General features: G+C 39.9%; 1 protein-coding gene across 5 annotated transcripts in view; it reads left to right on the top strand.

Annotated features, from left to right (window-relative positions):
• GMPS (guanine monophosphate synthase) overlaps positions 1-16,897 on the top strand; it is a 34,798-nt gene extending 17,901 nt beyond the window's left edge. For 3 of the 5 annotated variants that reach the window (XM_026057715.1, XM_026057716.1, XM_026057717.1), the window contains 10 exons: positions 229-394; positions 1,933-2,084; positions 2,745-2,918; positions 4,517-4,622; positions 5,638-5,753; positions 6,788-6,913; positions 7,951-8,066; positions 9,849-9,979; positions 11,815-11,987; positions 13,551-14,065. In XM_026057715.1, coding sequence (XP_025913500.1) covers positions 229-394; positions 1,933-2,084; positions 2,745-2,918; positions 4,517-4,622; positions 5,638-5,753; positions 6,788-6,913; positions 7,951-8,066; positions 9,849-9,979; positions 11,815-11,987; positions 13,551-13,652 — 1,362 coding nt within the window. In that variant the 3' untranslated portion in view covers positions 13,653-14,065. Of the gene's footprint in view, positions 1-228; positions 395-1,932; positions 2,085-2,744; positions 2,919-4,516; positions 4,623-5,637; positions 5,754-6,787; positions 6,914-7,950; positions 8,067-8,940; positions 9,133-9,848; positions 9,980-11,814; positions 11,988-13,550 lie in introns of those variants that run through there. The other 2 variants (XM_026057714.1, XR_003252174.1) reach the window with 2 other exon arrangements.
• Positions 16,898-19,733: the final 2,836 nt, after the last annotated feature.

Raw genomic sequence — 19,733 nt, 5'->3', positions numbered from 1 at the left:
GCAGAACTACCATGATCTGGGTAATATAGTAAACAAGTGGTTTTAGAAAGCTTGTGTCCATTGCACAGTTGGGTTGATACATTGTTTGACTTCTCATTTTCTTCCAAATCTGATTATAAGTCAATAGCCTGTTTTGATCTTCTTTATTGCATCTGAATTGTAGTTAACACTCTTTCCCCCAAAGGACTGAATGAATTTTGGGTTTTTCCTTTTTCCCCTCGCACTTAGGTTTTACTCAGTGGAGGTGTGGACTCAACAGTGTGTACTGCTCTCCTGAATCGTGCTTTAAACCGAGATCAGGTCATAGCTGTACACATAGATAATGGATTTATGCGTAAAAGAGAAAGTCAGTCTGTGGAAGAGGCACTCAAAAAACTTGGAATTCAAGTTAAAGGTAACGTAATTTTTTTACATATGTTTGATACCAGTAAAGAAAATATGGCCAGTCTCCTAAAATGTATGTTTAGCATTTTGTTTCCTTGATTTGAATCAACTTTCACAGTTCTCAGACTTGCGTACCAAAGCGTAGTTGCTAATTGGGAACAATCCAGACCTGTTCACAAAATTTCAAACCTAAAATGTTTAGCGTAACTTGTATGATGGTTGGAGCATATCATGAAGTGACCCATCTTTTCTGTTGCTGAGATCAGATCGCTGTTGTTGGGACACTGTGGTGCAGCTGATGCGCCTCGCTGGTGCCTCTTCTGCTGCTGCTGGATAACTCCTTTCAGCTGCTGCAAAACTCATCTGATGGCAGTTTTATTCAGTAGTTTAGTTAACAGTCCTCCACTGGGGCTTTACTACTTGTCCTTTCTCTTCTAAACTGTGAGCTCACTTGGGTGCTTGAATGCTATTATAATCAAAATTCCTTTTTTGAGGCTTTTTTGCTCTCCTGGCTTCATGTATTTTATGAGGGTATTTTAGTTGTGGTTTTGGAGTAGCTTGTTGGGAAGCAGGCTTATGATTTCAAGCAGTATTTTATGAGAGAGCAGAAGGACTCTTGGCAGATAAGGCTTAGGGGTTTTTGATGCCTGATGTATGAGTAGGTCAGAGAAGGCAAATTATATATTTTTGAGTTGTTCAGTCAATGGGAGCTGCTTTATACTGCCCAGCTGCATTTTTTCATGAGTAATAGCTATGTATTCCTAAGGCTGTGTATGAATACTGTTGTCTAGTGGTGTGGGGTTTTTTGCTGTTTTTTGTTTTGGTCAGGAAGCATGGTATTAGATGAGCAATGCAATCCATTAGCCTGTCCGTGTGAAACAGTGCAGAGAGCTTTGATATTAGCATCTTGCAGATTTGGCTACAAAATCCTGATGCAGTAAATCTATACATATTTGTTCTATACATATTGGTTGCTTTGTTTAATGAAAAAGCTGAGCCTTATTCTTGCATTTTGTAGACTAATAAACCTGGGCTGTGGCAGATTGCCAGAGTAACAAACTAAGGGAATCCCTTCACTGAAAATGCTCATCTAGTATGTCATGGATTTCAGTGCTGATAAAAGATGCCAAAGAGCCTTCTAGCTGATCTCTGTATTGAGAACCTCTCTAAATTAAGAGGCGTAAAGTACCATAAGTAAATAGTACATTATTTCATTTTGCTTGCAGAAAGGCCTTGGGGAAATAACATCCTCTAAACTAACTGTATAAATAAAGCAAGTAAGTTTTATAATCTGTGAAGGGAAACAAGAACTGAACTTTCATTGTGTTATGTAGCCTTATAACATGAAAAATAATTGCCCTGTAGAGTAGGTTAATGAGAGAAATAAAGTACTTTCATTGCAAATAATTCTTGAGTAGGCCAATCAAATGCAGTTAATAGTTAAATGACTTAAATGATTTTTAAAACAATAGAGTAAAACTTTTTTTTTGCAGTCTTACTTAAAAATCTCTATTGGCTTTGTTAACAAATTCCTGTAATCTCATGCAGTGGTAAATGCAGCCCATTCATTCTATAATGGTACAACAACTCTGCCAATCTCTGATGAGGACAGAACTCCGCGTAAAAGGATTAGCAAGACCTTAAATATGACTACAAGTCCTGAAGAAAAAAGAAAAATTATTGGTGACACCTTCGTTAAGGTAATGCTTATAATTCTTTGCTTTTTAAAGTGATACAGTTTCTAGATATATTTCCTAGCTCAGATGACTGTTTCATTCTTAAAGCACTGTGTGCTCAGTGACATCAGTGGGTCATATACATTGTGGATGACATAACAAGCCGTTAATACGTTATCTGAAGGAAGCTTAAAACTTCTGGAAGTCGATCAATGATCATAACATTACAAACATTTTACTAGATCCACTGTCATGTTTAGATATAATACAGTGATTGGTGATTCAGTTCGGTTGCGTAACCTTTCAAGTAACGTTCTTTTACCAAATTGATAGGTGATGTGAATTTTGGCGTGTTTCTGCTGCTTTGCTGAAGACGCACCATTTTTCTTCCATCAGCTATCAATATTGGTGAAGCAGGGAGACTGTATCTTTCTGGGACTAGCAATACTTCTCTGTTCTGAAGATACTGTTTTCATCTGCTGTTCAGCAAAATATGGGATTTTGGGCATCTTTCAGGAATAGGCTACTATCATGATGAGTCTTCCTTGTTTATTGCTCATGCTTTTAATGCAGAGGCTTCTGCTGTTCAGTTGCATTCTTGGTGCAATTTGTAACCTTCCCTCAGACTTTCTGTAACTAAAAAAGTAAATCAGAACACTTTTCTGTTTTCTCTCCATCTTATAGATTGCCAATGAGGTTATTGGAGAAATGAATCTGAAACCTGAAGAGGTTTTTCTTGCTCAGGGTACCCTCAGACCTGATCTCATAGAAAGTGCTTCCCTTGTTGCAAGTGGCAAAGCTGAAGTCATCAAAACTCATCATAATGATACAGAGCTAATCAGAAAGCTACGAGAAGAGGTACCTGAAAATGAGGATACTGGGTGTATCCTTCCGGTTCTCACAAATGTGAAGCTGATTGTGAAAACTGAATAACTTCTGTTTCACTAATAACTATCCCATCTTGATGGGACCCTATTCTGATGAGGCCCTTTAGATTCTATTGTAATGTATGTTTTAATTTATTACACTTCTTTCTAGTTGCTAGGTTCAAAGAGTAGTCAAAATTATTTGAGTATTGGCCAACATTGGTTATTAGGGAAAAATGGCAGTAGATTGAGCCTAGATTCATTTAGGGTGAACACCGTTAGTCTAAACTGAAAATTGTTTCCTCACTCTTCTGTCTCTTAAAGAAAAAAATCCCCCACAAAAAAACTATTCTAATAAGGAAGCAAAAGCAATACCAAATGACTTAAGTAGAAGACTAGTTTAAGACTTTTCAAACAACTTTGGTCTGGTTCAGTTTAAATTCACTATGTAATAAGTCATTTTTATTCCTTTTGTTATGTCTTGTTCTGAAGACTGGTTAAGGGGTAACCTTTTCTGATGATACTGATAGTCCAGATCTGGCACATTACTGATTCGGGCAAGAGCAGTGACAGTGCTTTAGTGAAATGATAATCAACTCCTGTTGAGAGAGATGACTGAAGTTATCCTTTTCTTGTAGTAGTATTCAGCATTATGATCATAGTATTCTCTCTCTTGAGGTGGAAGGAGAATAATGCATTTAAATGAGTTGAAATGTAGGGACAGTTTCTTCAGGTACCTGCAGAGATCGGTTCTCTGGTCTTTTGCAGCCTCTGCGTGAAGTTACTAGTTAACCATGCTGATAATTGATCAGGTTACAAATGCTAGCGTACACTGGTGGCACACAGTCTGCTTACCAGTTGTCATTTTAAGAACTCGCATGTCTTTCTGAAATGGCCCAACACGGACATCTGTGGGTGAAGACCAGCAGGTTGAAGATGATACAAACATGGCAAGTTGAGCTGGTGGTAGAAGAAAGCATTTTGAATGCCATTTTAGTGCAGAGTTCTTAAGTATTAGCATGTGATGCAAGTGTAGGAGATTGACCAATTTTGCCTCTTCTAACATTAAAATGGTAAGTTCTTTAGCTGTATTTTGAAATACTCGAAGAAAGAACCAGCACATGAGATATTACATAATGCCCTGTTGGAAGGTGCTAAGTTATTAGTGAGTGCTACGTAAGCAATAAACCACAGGACAGGAAGTAACTGTTAAAGACCCGCACTTCTAATATTCATTATTGTACAAGGTATTTTCAAGGTTTTTAGATTGGTTTGATGTCCAGTGAAAAGAAATGGCTGAATTTCTGAAGATATTCACGACTAGCCTCACTTACAGCTATACTCACGCTGATTGAGCCATTTGTACTTCTGGCACAAACTTCAACTTCCTTGTCTTGTCCACTGTCCTCTAACTGTTTTACAAGCTTACATTCACATGTCCTTTTCCTTCTAGCGTTTATGCAAGTGTTGGCAGCTGTTGCTATAAAAAGCAGGCCAATTTGACTGCCATAACCTAAGTGTTTGCGGCTTTACTGGAATATTATGTGAACACATAGGCTAGAGTGTAAATTGCTTTTTCTTTTTTTTAAGGGTAAAGTAATAGAACCACTGAAAGACTTCCACAAAGATGAAGTGCGAGTGCTGGGGAGAGAACTTGGTCTTCCTGAGGAGCTGGTTTCAAGACATCCCTTCCCAGGTATGGGAGGGCAGTGTATGCTATTTAGTGAAAGACTATAGATGACATTAGTATTGTTTAGAGATACTTAACCTTCAGAATACATTTATTTTGGATCATAAAAAACTTGTCTGTAAAACAGAGAACAAAATCAGTGGATTTACTAAGGTTTTTACTTAAGCAGAATCTTTTTTTCAGGAAAAGAGACTTATTTGAGAGCAACTGTATTAAAGTGATTAAAAGAAAAGTTTTATAATTGAATTTTCCTACTTGTATTTCTTTCTCTAGTTGTATAAGCCAAAACAAGATTTAACAGTGAAGTGCAACTGAATATTGTCTGAGCTGTTAAATGTATCTTGCTTCAAATACTAGCCTGTCATTCTAAGGGGGCAGTTGCCATTTTCAAAATGATTGCATGGAAAATAACAGCCAGAATTCTTGACTAGAAAACAGCAAAGTATGTAATACAACAAAGTCCAAATCCTTTTGAGAGGGTATGTTTTTCTGTAAACATTTTAAAAAATTGTTCTGCGGGGTGTGTAGCAGTCACTAGCAGAGTGCATAGGCTAGTCTGTTAATGCACCAGCATCACGTAAAATGAAACAAAATGGTGTCTTGAGACATTTCCAACAAATTTCATGTACTTTTGTCTTAAGTAGTTAAAAGGTCAAACAGCCTTCAGGGGTCTTTGAAAACAGTGAAGATTCAATGGTATGTTATAACTCTTTCATCCACATTGCCTAGTAAAGGCAAGAAGGATGGCAGAATTTCATCATCACTAACTGCTGCTTTAAACAACCAGCCAGTTTAAGATATAGATAATTAATGTTTATATCTACTGACCAGAAATAGTGCTTCAGAATAATTTGCTTGTATATTTTTGTCTTGTACAGTGCTAAGACAATTTAACTATAGGTACAATGGCAGAGCAAACCATACTTAGCATCTGGAACTGCAGGTTCATCACTGTTATGTTTTTTTAGATGAATGTCTGCTTTCATGTTTTTTAATATGTTTTTTTATCTTGGCATTGCAGGTCCTGGTCTAGCAATCAGAGTGATATGTGCTGAAGAACCTTATGTGTGCAAAGACTTTCCTGAAACGAACAATATTTTGAAAATAGTTGCAGACTTTTCTGCAAGTGTTAAAAAGGTAGTAATATTACCAGATTCTAAAAAGCATGAAAGTAGTATGAACGTTTTGTAGTGGATTGTAATGAGGTTTAAACTGCTAAAAGTTTAAAACTATTTGTGTGTGCTCTTTAAGGAGTAATGCATTCCAGTACAATTCACTTGAAGGCATTCTCCATAGTACAGTAAAATATTTGGAGCCATATTCAGTTGCAAGTGTTGGCTGACTTTTAGGAAGTGGGAGTTTATATACTTTTCAAATAGTAAATGAATTAAAAAAAAAAACCAAAAACTTTGTACAGATGAGGTTTTCTGGAGATATTCAAATCATGTAGTATCAGCAAAAAAGATTGTTGCTTCCTGAAATAATTGTAACTTTCTAGAACTGGATGTACTAACAGTCCCAGAGTGCCTAGATGAAAGTGCAAGAGTGAGAATTCCTAGCTTGCCAAATGTCATAAACAAAACCCTGAAGTGCTTGATCCCTAGTGTTTAAATTTTCAGTCTCTTAACTGTTATGACCATCATGATTACCTCGAGCTCACTCAGGCTGAGCTGAAGGGGGCTGGAAAGTCCTTAGCAAAGACCTGCTGAGTCATAAGTTCAAAACGACTTCCAAAGCTTTTTGAAGAAGCACTGAAGCATACAGTGCTCCTCATCGTCAGCAGGCTACAAAGGGGAGTATTTGCAGATGTTTCCTTTAAAGCACGTTTAATTGCAGTGTATCATAGCAGGATATTGATTTATTCTGTATCTGAAACAAACAATGTTAAAATATGGCTGTGTGAAAGAGAGAACAAACATAGAAAATCTTCACCTCTTACCTTGGAGAGCTTCAGCTTAAAGTACGTGCAGCCTAACCACATAAAACTGATTTTGCTCAAATTTAGTTATTTAGTGAAAGGTATTTTGTAAATAGTTTAAAGGTGTAAATGTGGACTAAATCTAAGCAACCAGCAGGTTAAACAGTCTTTTTTTTTGCATTGTATAAGTTTTGTTTGAGTGGTTGGGGGGCTTTATTTTAATTAAAAGTTATTTTTCTGCATCATTGCACAGCCACATACTTTGTTGCAAAGGGTCAAAGCGTGCACGACTGAAGAAGACCAGGAGAAGCTGATGCAGATTACAAGCCTACATTCACTGAATGCCTTCTTGTTACCAATCAAAACTGTGGGAGTGCAGGTAAACAGATTCATTCTAGGGATGTTAAATCTCTTCCTAGCAGTTTGGCAGGCTGTAATTAAACATAGAATCAGTACTGTAAGAGTAAAAATCAGGGGCTTGGCTCGAGAAAATGAACTTCAAAAGACTGTGCTAACCATGTTATTTTCATTTGTCACTTCTGGTAGTGCAAAGGTCTCAAGACATCTGAAAGCACACTTGAGTAAATGCCAGGTATCATATTTGAGGACATCAAGTCACCTGAAATAATTGAGGCTGAATAGTGCTGGTCACTTCTGTCATAGGCAGTTTCTTCATGGCATGCATGATCTTGTAGACCTTTGCTGTAATCTTCTTGCCCCTTTCAAGGATGAAGAGTCCCAGTCTAAGTCAGTCAAAAAAGCTACTTTCTACATTTGAATCGTCCCTGTTGCCCTTTCCTGTACTTTGTACTCTATTCTTATCCTTGAGAGGAAAGGAACCAGAGAAATGCAAATTACTCAGGATATGGGAACATTTGGATCTTCACAGTGGCATATTGTTTTCTTTCCTTTCAGTCCTTTTCTAATGCTGTGGGAACTTTTGTGGGTTGTCCTTTGAATTTCATATTTTTCATTTGTATTCACTAAACACTGAGCTGGCATTTTCATGGGATTACATACAATAACTTAATGCTCTCCTGAGTAGTCAGGAAGATGCTTTGTCACTTGCCCTCTTCAGGTTATTTATTGATAATTTGAGGGCACCATCGAGTGCTGTCCTCTGGGAACCTTATGCATATCCATTCCGAAAGCTTTCCTGTTCTTTCATACACTCTTGTTAGCTCAGGGGAGATCTTACTTCTAATTTGGGGGGGGGGAGGGGTTGTTTGTTTATTTGTTTTTCCCTCTTCAGTTGATATCTCTAAGCATACAGACTTCAACAGATTAGTGTCGTTAAATATTGACGCAAAGTATGGTTCTGTAATTTGCAGCTTACAAGACGAACAGGAAACTATTGTGAATTATTTTGGCAGCAAATTTCAAGTTAAATTTTATTTTATTTTTACTTTTTTCTAGGGCGACTGTCGTTCATATAGCTATGTTTGCGGGATCTCTAGTAAAGACACTCCACACTGGGAGTCTCTTATGTTTCTTGCCAGACTCATACCACGCATGTGCCACAATATAAACAGGTAAGTACTCTCTGTTCAGTATTGAATATCTTTATTTCTAATGATCTACTTAATGTATGGAATGTAATGCCTGTGCATTCTAAGCATCTTGTATTTAATCTATGGTATAACTTTTTTATATGCTGGACAGGTATTATACAGTGGTTACAAACACACAACACATCAACATTTAGATTTATTTCTGGAGTTGCTAACTTGAAAAATAATTTGATAGCCTGTCTCCTCATAATGAGCACTTGATCAGACAAAATCCAGTGCGACCTAAGCAAAGTGGTATCTGAAAGGTTCTGAGCCTGTTAATGAGCTATGACGTCATGTAGTGTTTTTCCTGTTTTGTGTCAAAAAAGGTGATTACAGGGAACTATTAGCTCTAATGGCACAAAGAAAATTTCCAAAGCAAGACAATGTCACCTTAACTGAGCTCTCTTGTGAATAGAGTGCATCCTCTGGTTATTTGGCTGCATCATTTTTCCAGCAGCTGAAGTTTCTTTGAGATCAAAACAAGGTTTTATACTGCTAGAAGTTATTTTGGAGGTTGAGAGAGATGTTGGAAGCTGTGGGAATTTGGATGCCATTCTGGAGAATGGATATCCTCCTTGCCTGGCTGTAGACTTGCTCTGACAAAACTGTTTATAACTCCTTATAGCGAAAGTTACTTCTACAGCATAAGTGATGCCTATTGAAACAGGTAGCGTTCTTGATGTGAAATCTTGTATTGCAAGATACTCCTTCAAACTGTGTAAAATGGAGCAAAAGGCCTGAAATCAGGATTGCTTGTGCAATTTGAAAGCGTGTGTTTGATTTACAGCATTGCTATCTTCTTTAACCTATTTGTAGTTTTAATACTACTCTCCTGATTATACCACCTCTCCAGGAGTTCTGTCGTCCTGGGATGTGTGTCTCGGAATGCTTCATTGGTGTTTAGAGGGACGCTGGCAGTTTGAGGAGTGCACTGAAATAGTTGGTCTTCTGCCCGACTGTGCTTGCAGACTTTATATTACAAACAAAAAGCTGGAATGTAAAGCTTGCATATTTTCCTGCTTTGGATTTTAGACAAGTATTCTTGGTTTGTGTCTACAGACTTTTAAGTAACTCGTATGAATTTGTCATAGTAAATAAAAGCCTTTGTGTGAGGCTAGTCAGACGATATTATACTTTGTTTTTTGTTCCACAATGTATAAAACACAGTGAATGAGATTAAAAAGATAAAGCCGATGTGACTAATTTGAATTTGGAAGTTTATTATGGATGTTATAAATCAGTGTTAATGGCCTGTGATGAAAGTACAGCTATTCCTAAACAATGAGGAGTATTTTATTTAATGATACTTTTGGTGGTTTCCCCATAGGAGAGAAGATAGAAATTGTAAGCATTTATTAAGTAACTTTCTTAGAACAATCTTAACTTTAACTGAAATCAAAGTAAAATTAAAAAAAAACACCCTCTGTGATACCACTGAGTTGGCATTTCTGTTTTTTAAAGGATTATTCTTTTGAATAAGTGACATTGAGGCTATTGCTAGTCTCTAGGAAACCAAAATAAATTAATACATTTGACTTCCAAAGCTAATACAAGTCTGTTATGTTTATAGAATATATGCATTAAATTACATAAAGTTCTAGTTATTGAATAAGGAGCAAAATCAAATATTATGCTTTCGTGTTTTTTTTTTTTTTTTCTGGTTCCATTATCTTCACTGCAACACTGAAGACGCAGTCTTTAGGCAACCTGCTCTATTCCAGGTACACAAAATGTTTTTCTACTATCTGGTCTGTTTTGCAGAGTTGTGTATGTGTTCGGTCCACCAGTCAAAGAACCTCCTACAGACGTCACACCCACTTTCCTGACAACAGGAGTCCTCAGCACTTTACGTCAAGCTGATTTTGAGGCTCACAATATTCTCAGGGAGTCTGGTAGGTATTTAGCCTTCTCCCATAGATTAGATTCCTGCAAACCTAACTGGATATAGTTATAGTGGTCAAGCTAGAATCTATAACATGGCTCTTGGATATCTCCAGAAAGTTATTACTTTAATGAGATGACAGGCAAGAGCCTTTTCTTAAAGTTCCAGAGTCTGATAGCTGAAAGACAGGAGTTGCTAGACTTTCTGCTAGCAGAATTGATTTTAGGGTTTTAACTTTTTAGTTCTTCACAAAGCACCTGAAAATAACGTCTTTCTCATGACAGGGTAATGACGCCTCATAATTAGCTAAAAGTTTTTCCCATAGTACCTTCCACTCTTAGATAATACCTTCCTCTGGTATGGATTAAGGTTTATTTTTGACACTTGGCACAGCTCGGAGGTAAGATATAGCACTGCAGTGTAAGATTGTGCCAGAAGTACTGTTAGCCTGCTGAAAATCAGCAAAATTACTTCTCTCCCATGATGCTGTGAGTCATCAATATTTACCTGAAGTAAATAAATTATGTAAAGAAACTTGATGCATTTTCAAAGGTTGTGTGTGTGTGTGTAAAGGAGCCCATATACAAAGTTTCTAATGATGATGATGCTCACTATCTGTGACCAAAGTGCTTTCATATTTTTGAATTTAAAGTAAAAGCTGTATTTGTAAACTGAACCCCTTCAAGCTAGCACACAGTAATACTTTAAACCCTTGAAATCCAGGGAATACTCAATTCTCTGTGACAGGTTACACAGAATGAGTCTGGGAATGTAGTAGTTACAAGGTGCAAGGTTTTCCTTTTTTTTGGCTTATATTTTGTTATAAAGTATATCTCTCTCTGAAAATACATATTCTGTTTGCAAGGCTGTGTTACTGTAATTTGTAGAAAAATAGCCTCAAAATGCTTAGGATAACACTGTCAGTGTTTGTAAAACTGTAGGTTTCAGTCTCACTGACCTTTGGTGACACTTACCTTTGAGTGAATGAATTGCTCCCAAAACTAAGCCTTGAGTTACCGTTTGATGAAATGACTCCCTGTACTCTTACTGTTCACCTTGCACCAAAAGCTCAAGCTAGTGGGAGCAGAGGGGTGAGACTGTGTCAGTGCTACAGTGGTTCTGCAGTTTGCCATACCTGAGTCTCAAACTTCTAAATAATTTAAACAGTGAAATTTGAGGTTCTGTATATTGGTTTTCAGAAAGACATATTTAAAAATAATAATAATAATAATAAAAAACTTGAGATAACGGTCTGGAGTTGCCTAAACAACCCCCAGCAATTCAGATAGTTAAGAGCTTTCTTTTAAATATGTCGAAGAGACCGAGACACTTTCTCTGGAAGTAACAGTGAAAATAATTAACAGTTAAATTGCCCTACCAAGAGATTCATTGTCATCTTGGTTTCACTTATGAAGACTGGAAGTATCCCAAAGATGTGTTTTTATGTGACTGAGTATTGGGCTTGATACTGGGATAGATGAAATCCCATGATTGTATTATGTGGGAAGGAAAGTAGATCTTAAATTGCGATCAGTGAATTACAGGAATTGAGAGATTGTCTGGTTTTGTTCTGCGTGCGCATGAATGATGAAGATTACTGCAAGTGGCGATTTGAGTAGTTTGACTGCATAGACCAATAATCGTATAACTGTATAACCAGTGTGTTCTTCCGAGGTGTAGCAGTAGTAGCGAAAAAGTTCCCAGAATATGCTTCAGCTGCAGGTTATCTGTGTAAATATAGTCCTCAGTATATCATTTCAAGTATGGGTGGGAAACTCCATAAAACTTTATCATGTCAGTGTTTAAAAACAAAAGCTAAGCAGTTGTACTGCTGTTTTTCTGAAGGTTATGCCGGAAAAATTAGCCAGATGCCAATAATTCTGACACCGTTACATTTTGATCGAGATCCCCTACAGAAGCAACCTTCCTGTCAAAGATCTGTGGTTATTCGAACTTTTATTACTAGCGATTTCATGACTGGTATTGCAGCAACTCCTGGTAATGAGGTGCCAGAAGAGGTAATACGAATCTTCATATTTGTTCTTTTTAACATGATCTGTCATTGTGGAAGACTTGTTACAGTTTTATTCCCCCTTTCTTGATTACTTGTGTCTTGAATTTGATCTTAATATAATCTTTTTTTTGTCTCTTTTTCACTGTATTGGTTAGGAGGAATGTATTGTTTTTTGGGGAAAATGTGTAATAAAATGAGAAGCTGGCAGTGTTTTCTGATGGGTATGACAGTCTTAAGGGGAGAGAAAAAAATGCTTTCCAGTAGAGTTAATCTAAAATACCATTGATTTTAAAACAAAGCAAAACAAACACCCCAAACCACAAACATTTCTGAGGTTTTAAAGTTACGTCCATAGGTAATTGGATGTCCTGACTTTCAGAATTGCTGCTGATCCCCACATCTGATTTTATTGGAACATCTCAAAGCCTGCTATTTTCAATTAAAATGTCTGAAAGGACTTGGGAGCTCAAGTTTAGGCACTTTTTCTTGAAACTTTGTCAATGTCCACAATTTTGAGTACTTTGGATCTATTGAAATGTAGTATGCGAGAACAACAGAATTGACTCTGTTTTTCTGCATACTTGAAAATCGTATCAGCATTGTTTTGTAGCTGTATGTAACTGTTAAGCCTTCTACTTTTAAGGCAGCCTGACGATTTAAAGAGATGGTTCAAGGTTATGTTACCATGTAAACTATTTCATTATATAAAATTAGGATTCATTTGCTCTTGAAGTTTGCACAAAACTCATTCAAGAGGCAAAACGTTAATTTTAAGACTAGACAATAATGTGATAATAAAATAGCAGAGGCTGTGGAAAACACCTGTATTTATGGGGAAAAATAGTCATACTTCATTAACCGCCCCCCCCCGGTGAGCAATGCATTGTCTAACTTACGCTATAAAACTGTGTCATGTGGAACCTGCAGTTCCACATCTGCAAGTTGTGAAATTTTTAAGGAAGCTGAACTTACTGTTGTTAAGGATCAGCAAAGTACTGTGTAATTCCCCATCTCGTCTAGAAGGACTCCTGCTAAAATTAGTTGATGTGAACTCTGCAGAACTGTCAATGGAAACTCTTTGCCTTGGACATTTTTCTTTCTGTGAATTATTTTCTCAACCTTTAGAGCTCCCTTTTTCGTTTTAAAAGTTCACCACTTCACTTGGGCTGTTTTGTGTTTGATTGTGGGTTAACTGGGGATGCTGGCCTGAGAAATGTCTGTGAAAATGGTTGATGATAAAGCATGCCAGCCTATTATTCCTGCTGAACTTTTATAAAACAGTTTTGAAGTTGAAGAGCTGCTGCCTTAAGAGAAATGTATTGCAATCGACGCCCTGTTTTATTATCAGTCCCAGAAATCAGCAAGTCCGAAATATAACTTCAGAGATCGTGAAGCTAGGTGTTTTAAATTGTTTTTATTTATTAATTGGTAGCTACATGCTAATAACTATAGGCTTTTTCTCTGCTATATAAAAACAACATTAGTATGAATAAATTTATTTATTCTTTTCTAGGATAGTTTTCATCAGGTCTGTTTTCACATGCTTTGGTTTGATTTTTCACAATAGGTTGTGTTAAAAATGGTGGCAGAGATTAAGAAGATTCCTGGCATTTCTCGGGTGATGTATGACTTGACATCAAAACCACCAGGAACTACAGAGTGGGAGTAATTAACTTTTTTCTATTAAAGTACTGTGTGCAGTTTAAATCATATCAGAAACCATTCCCAGTGTTGACATGCAGTACTGTGAAAAGAGTGACTGGAGCTGCTACATCCCATCTGATTCCTCTCCTGGAGCATAAATCTGCAGTTAAGAGCTGTGTTGGGGATAACTAAGTAGGGCTGAGGATTTGTACGGGTAAATAATCATGGCAGCGTTGCCTGTGCGCAGACAGATTCCTATTGCTTTTGCCTTTGTCTTACTGATTCTTCCCATTTTCATGTGTCTTATTGTTAACCGTCATTTCAACGTCTCTTTGTTTTTGTACACCATGTAAAAAGAGACAGTTTATTTACTTCTACCAAAATCATTGTTACAGCCTAAAAATGTAAAATGAATACTTTATGTGACCAACTGCTTTTGGACAGATTTATTATAAATAAATATTTTGCCAAATGGAGTGGTGGGCACCGTTGAGTTGTGGAATTAATGTGTATCCGTTGTGTATTGTTAAGCCTGTTCTATTGCTGTTTGACGTGTCAGCCCTGGCAATAACGCCGCGTTCCGGCGGAGCAGTGCTAGAGCGCTGTGAAACGCCCCTCTGCCGCCTTTCTGCGCTCGCTCCCGCTTGCATCGCTTGGGAGGTGTTTGTTGGTCACAGACGTGTATGCACTTACTGATCTTCAGTATACGCTTACGCACGTATACGTAGGTCAGATTGCAGGCGATGAAGTGTCCGTGTGTGCTCTGGGGGATTCTGGTGGAAGAGTCAAAATGGGAGTGAAATTGGAAAAGCTGTTACACCAGAGCTACTGGATCTGTGAATCCTCTTTCTGTTTTCGGTGCTTATGCAGTAGTCCCTTCACAGCCTGCTGCCTGTGTGCTCTTGTTTTGCTGATAACAGTCTGTTTTCTACACATGGCTTTTGCAGGAAGAACTTTTCTATGTATTGTACTTAGCTTTTAAACATTACAGTCATTTAGTGTGGAATCATGGTGTCAGAGCGGACTTAACCCATCAACGTAGATTCCTTCAGTCATTTGTATTCCGCTGTTTAGTTAAGTAAGCAATAATTTGAGAGGAGAGATGTGGTTCCTTTGGACACCTGTTCTTTTTCTGATATCTTCAGGCAAAGGCCAGCTATTTCCATCCACCTAGGAATTTTGAGAATGTCCTACAGTTGCAGTCTTTGGAAGTAAAATTTCCATAACATTTGGATTTGGACCCAAGCAGCTTGCTGGGTACCTACAGGCTACTTGTGCTGTTATAACCTTAATTATATACCCAGGTTTATCGTTTTAGCCACTTTCTAAACAGTTGCATTTTGTTCAGCTGCCAAATTGTTTCATGGGGGTGAGATACTTGTTTTAAACTGTTTGTTCAATAACATGGTGTGTTTTATGGCTGTAGCTACCTATATTTCCACTTATATAGATTTGTGAACTGGAATAATGGTTGAAAATGTTTATTCTATATTCTTTTGATTGCACACTTTTTTATTGTTTTTACATTTACTACTTGCACTTATATTACGGAAATTTAGTTTCACTTTTGTTTATAGGATATGGCTAACTTGTTTAAATTTATACTTTTGCTTACGTCACTAGGAAGCTGTCTTTCAGTTGGGGAAGGAGATGGCATGTTATAGCCCTCTGCTGCTTTTTTGGCAACATAGATGTACAGGAGGGCAGCAGACTAGTGGCCGGAGCACATAATCTGGATTTAGGAAAAACTGCCTTCTGGTTTTAGCTCTGCTCCTAGCGGATGTGGTATCTTGGGTAAATGAACTTTAATCTATGTGTATCTCACTTGTCTCATTTATGAAATGAGGGCAGTAGTTCTAACACATCCATTATAGCCCCTTTGAGCTCTTTGCTTCGTAAGTGAAGTATTATTTATATAAATGTTATTTTATTACTGAACTGTGATCTGTTAGAAACCGTCAGTCAAAAACCCTACAAACCGTTGCTTGCTGGGGCAGAATCTATTACAGCATGGGTTCTGTTGAAAACAAATTGGATTTTTAATGTAATTTAATTCATAAGAAAGCTCCCTAATTAAATTATGTCTTTATAGTACATTTTAGTTTTTGTCAGAAAAAGCTGAGGATAGTTGTTTTCATGACTGTGTTGATACTTGTACGTAAATGGTGCGACCACAAGAATTAAATCTTTTTGGTGAGATGCAGAAATACTTCAGCCTTTTAATGTTATAGCAGTTGTTGCTTACTGTAAGTCGGCTTGCTATTGCTGCTGCTGCTGCTGCCATCAGTTTGTCTGTTACCTTGAGAACGAGTAGGCAAAATGGAAGGAGGAATTACTGAAAAAAAAAAAAAGAAAAATCTAAAGAATTTGGAGCACCTCTTAAACCCAAAACTCTGTTTTTGACTCTAATGAGACACTCATAGTTGGCCTCCGTGTAAATGAATATGCAGTATACAGTCTCATAGTTAGGACATAAGTTGCAAGAAAACTTGCACAACGTCACGTCCGTAGCATTCAGGGGCTTATAATACCTGTACCTCCTGACTGCAACCTCAAGATATACCTGGGCAGGTTTTCTTATATTCACTGCATGTTGCATACTCGGAAGTCCTACTTTCAGAGTTGCATCTTCGCTATAGGTATAATACCTGTATACAGTGTGTATGCTGAAGTTTGACATACGCTTTTAACATCTTTAATCATGTTGGTTGCTTTCATGTTTTTAATGAAATGGAGCTTGATAACAATTCCTGTGCTCTTCAGGAACGTACGCTTGGGTTTTGTTTTGCTTTAAGCCAGAAAGGTAAATACTGAAACATTTAGTCATAAACGATTGCACTATAAACAAAATATGTCTTACTGAAATAAAATTTGTGGTCTTTAAATATCTTTCCCCTGATTTAACAGCTGTGCCATGCATTTTAGAAGTGTTTGGTTATTCTTAGGAAGGTTGACGTTATCATCCCAGCAGTTCTTGAGTGTTTTTTTATGGAATCCGTGTGTACAGAACAGCCAAAAGTGGAGAGAGAATTAGGACTCTGTTCGCATTTCTTCAAAAGCATATTTAGCACATAGTTTACAAACTAATAACTGTAGCTGCCCTGTACAATTGTTCACCTCAAGTCTTCAGTAAAACATGTCAGCGGTTAGAGGAATTTGTATTGGGGGGTATTCCCCGTCATTCTCAATTTTTAACATTTTTCTGCTTGTGAAATGATAAAGTACTGTGAGCCTTAATTTTTATCCACAAATAAAAATATTATGTTTGAACACTTGTGTGACTTTATTTATTTTTATTTTTTAGGGTTTTCACGTGGAAACTACTTTATAAAGGGGCAGGCCATTCCGGGTTAAGCGGCTTTGCGGCAGCCGTGCCTGCTTGCCGCAGGCCGCCCTCGGGCCGTCCCTGCGGGGCCGGCGCTCGCTGGCCGGCTGGGACACGGGACACGCCGCTACGCTGGCAGCGTAGTGTGACGTGCTATGGTGAACGTGCGTAACTTGTTCCTGAGAGCGCGTATAGCGAAATCGGCGACCCCCGGGGTGCCCGAGCACGGCCTTTCCTAGGCTCTGCGTTGGAAGTCGCTGGGAAGAAGCCGCCCGCTGATGGCCCCCGCCGGCGGCGGTTCCCGGGGCGCTGGGGACGCTCTGCCCTCCTCCAAACCTGCTCAGCATGGAGCTGTAGTTTGCGGTGGTTTTGCGGTGGATTTCTTGCTCCTGGCGCTCTGCAGTTGAGTCCTTTCAGAAATCCTGTTTATCTGACGGTATTTAGTGGGTCGCGATTTCGAGGCTTCCGAGGGATGCGAAGCGCCGACTACACCGGAAGGTGGTTGGCGCTAGGTTTCGCAGCGAGGGTTTTGGTAAGGTCACGGAAGCCTGGGTGGAAGGCGTCTCACCGCAGGACGCGGGCTTCTCGTGGGCTAGTGGTCTGGCCTGGCTCTCCCGTGCCGGCGGCGCGCCGCGGGCCAGCTCCGGCAGCCCGGGGCTGCCTTTGGGCAGCGGGGCGTCACACGTGGCGCGGGGTCTCGAGCAGACGTCGTTGGGGGGGCTGGTCCTCCTTTCCTAGTTTTTGGCAGCACACGACGTCCGTGCGGCCCCTGAAGCAGCCGCATCCGCGAGTCGCTGACCTGCTTCGGCCGGGGGCCCCCAGCTTCGCCGCGAGACCCCCAAGGGCGGCTGGGATCTGCCTTCGGGGAAAACGAACCAGAAGCAGCCCCGCTGCAGTGTGAGATAACCGGGGGAAAAACGGATTGAAGAATGAAACCAAAATGTTTCTCATGGGGGGGAGAGGGGGGGAAAAAAAGGGGGATGATTTGGATTATTGAATTTTTTGTAGTTGTGGATTTTGAAGCAGCTTGTTTGCAGGGAAAGCCCGTGCTGCGAAGGCAATCTCTTACGCTGCAGCATGTTACCACATTGAGTAGCATGTTTGAGTTTTTCCCCGAGTTTTAATTTTCCTCAAATAAAAATAATAACTGGTACAACACCACTAGATAACTGACTCCATTTACTGCAAATAACGCCGCAGCTGCTTCCACAGGTGGGGCTGCAGATTGCTTCCTCCTCTCACCCCATGCTGATGTCTTTAAAGGAATCCTCCTTTTCCTCTGCCATCTCTCTTGCTTTATCTTAGCCCAGAAATAATTTTTTTATATCACAAAAAGCCTTTTGTCTTACAATGTGAATTTATGTCGCATTTTAGTGTGAGCCCGACTCCAAAAATAGGCTTTTAAACTTTAAATTTCAGGTTGATTAGTCACTCTGGCATTGCTCTGTTAGGCTGCCTAGGTGGGAAGCGTCCGCAGGACTCTGGCGCGGAGCCCGTCCCGTGCCGCAGCCGAGGCGCTCGGCTTGGAGCGCCGGCACGCTGCTGCTGCTCCTGCAGGACGGCTTTGCCGCTGCCCCCGGGGATTACGCGCGTTAAGGCGATTTCCTTGCTGAACGTGAAGCAGATTGCAGAGAGACCATTACGCGATGCTGCAATATTTGTTTGCAAGGCTGCTTTTAGTGAGATCCGGGCCATTAACTCGCTCGGCTAATCCGTAAATGTGAAGAAAACCGTACGAGGAGGAGTAAAGTGGGGTCACGACGTACGGGGTCGCATCTAAACTATTTCCCTGCCTCCATCTAAAGCTAAGTTCAGGAGTCCCCGGGGACTTGTTCCTATATAATGTAATTTCCCATTGGATTTCGTGCATCTCCTCGGAGAGGGGAGCTGCAGCCGGGGCTGCTTGCTGCCCCGGGCAGAGCCGTGTCCCTACGGCCGCCGCATGTCTCTGCGCGATGCTCGGAGGCGAACCGTCCGCAGGGAGCGCCGGTCTCCGGGTGTTTCTTTAGTCGCCTTAACTTGCACGGCAGAAGGCTTAGTGCTGCAACCGAGCTCCCTCTTCACGGGATTCAGCAGCCGGAGCGGCTGAACGGGGGCTTTGGCTTACAGCAGCAAGGAAAGCGGCCGTCCCCCCCGCGGGAAAGCGGCCGCCCCCCGCGGAAAGGCCCTGCGGCCCCCCGGTGCCTGCACCGCCGCTACCCGGCACCTGCAGCAGAAGCGTTGTCTTTTCAGATTTACTGCTTTAAGAAAGGACTTCTCTTTAAAACTTAAAAAGGTTTTTTTTGGTTTGGGGTTTTTTTTTTTGGAAAACATTTCAAAGCAAAAAATCTAACATTTGGAAAATGTCAACTGTAAATGTTGCAGAATTCATTTGAATGAAAATTTGCATTCGATTTTAATGTCAAAAATGAACGTTTAAGGCTGCGTTGCTTTTTCTCCTCATCTTTTGGCAGCAGCTACTGAAGCTGAGTTTTTCCAACTCTTTGGCCTCTCTTACGCCCCGAATTAAATTCTGGGCTGAATTAGTATGGGTGACCTTCACCCCCCCCCCCCCGGGGCTGCCGGCCGGAAAGGCAGCGTGCGAGAGGGGTCGCGCCTGCGCCCGTCTGCTCTCGCGGGCTTCTCCTCTCCCTGCTCTTCTCGCACTAGACCTGTCCCACCGGGAGCGCGTTTCCCCGGGAGCCTGGGAAAAGCGGGTTCTGGATGGCCAGAAACGGAGGGCTGGTGGCCGGTGCCCCCCTGCCTGGGGCACGGGAGCCCAGGAAAAGGTGGGAATAGTTC

Source organism: Apteryx rowi, unplaced genomic scaffold (assembly GCF_003343035.1).
Source record: "Apteryx rowi isolate R43461 unplaced genomic scaffold, aptRow1 scaffold_140, whole genome shotgun sequence".
Classification (NCBI taxonomy): Eukaryota; Metazoa; Chordata; class Aves; order Apterygiformes; family Apterygidae; genus Apteryx; species Apteryx rowi.
This window is presented reverse-complemented; position numbering and strand designations above follow the sequence as displayed.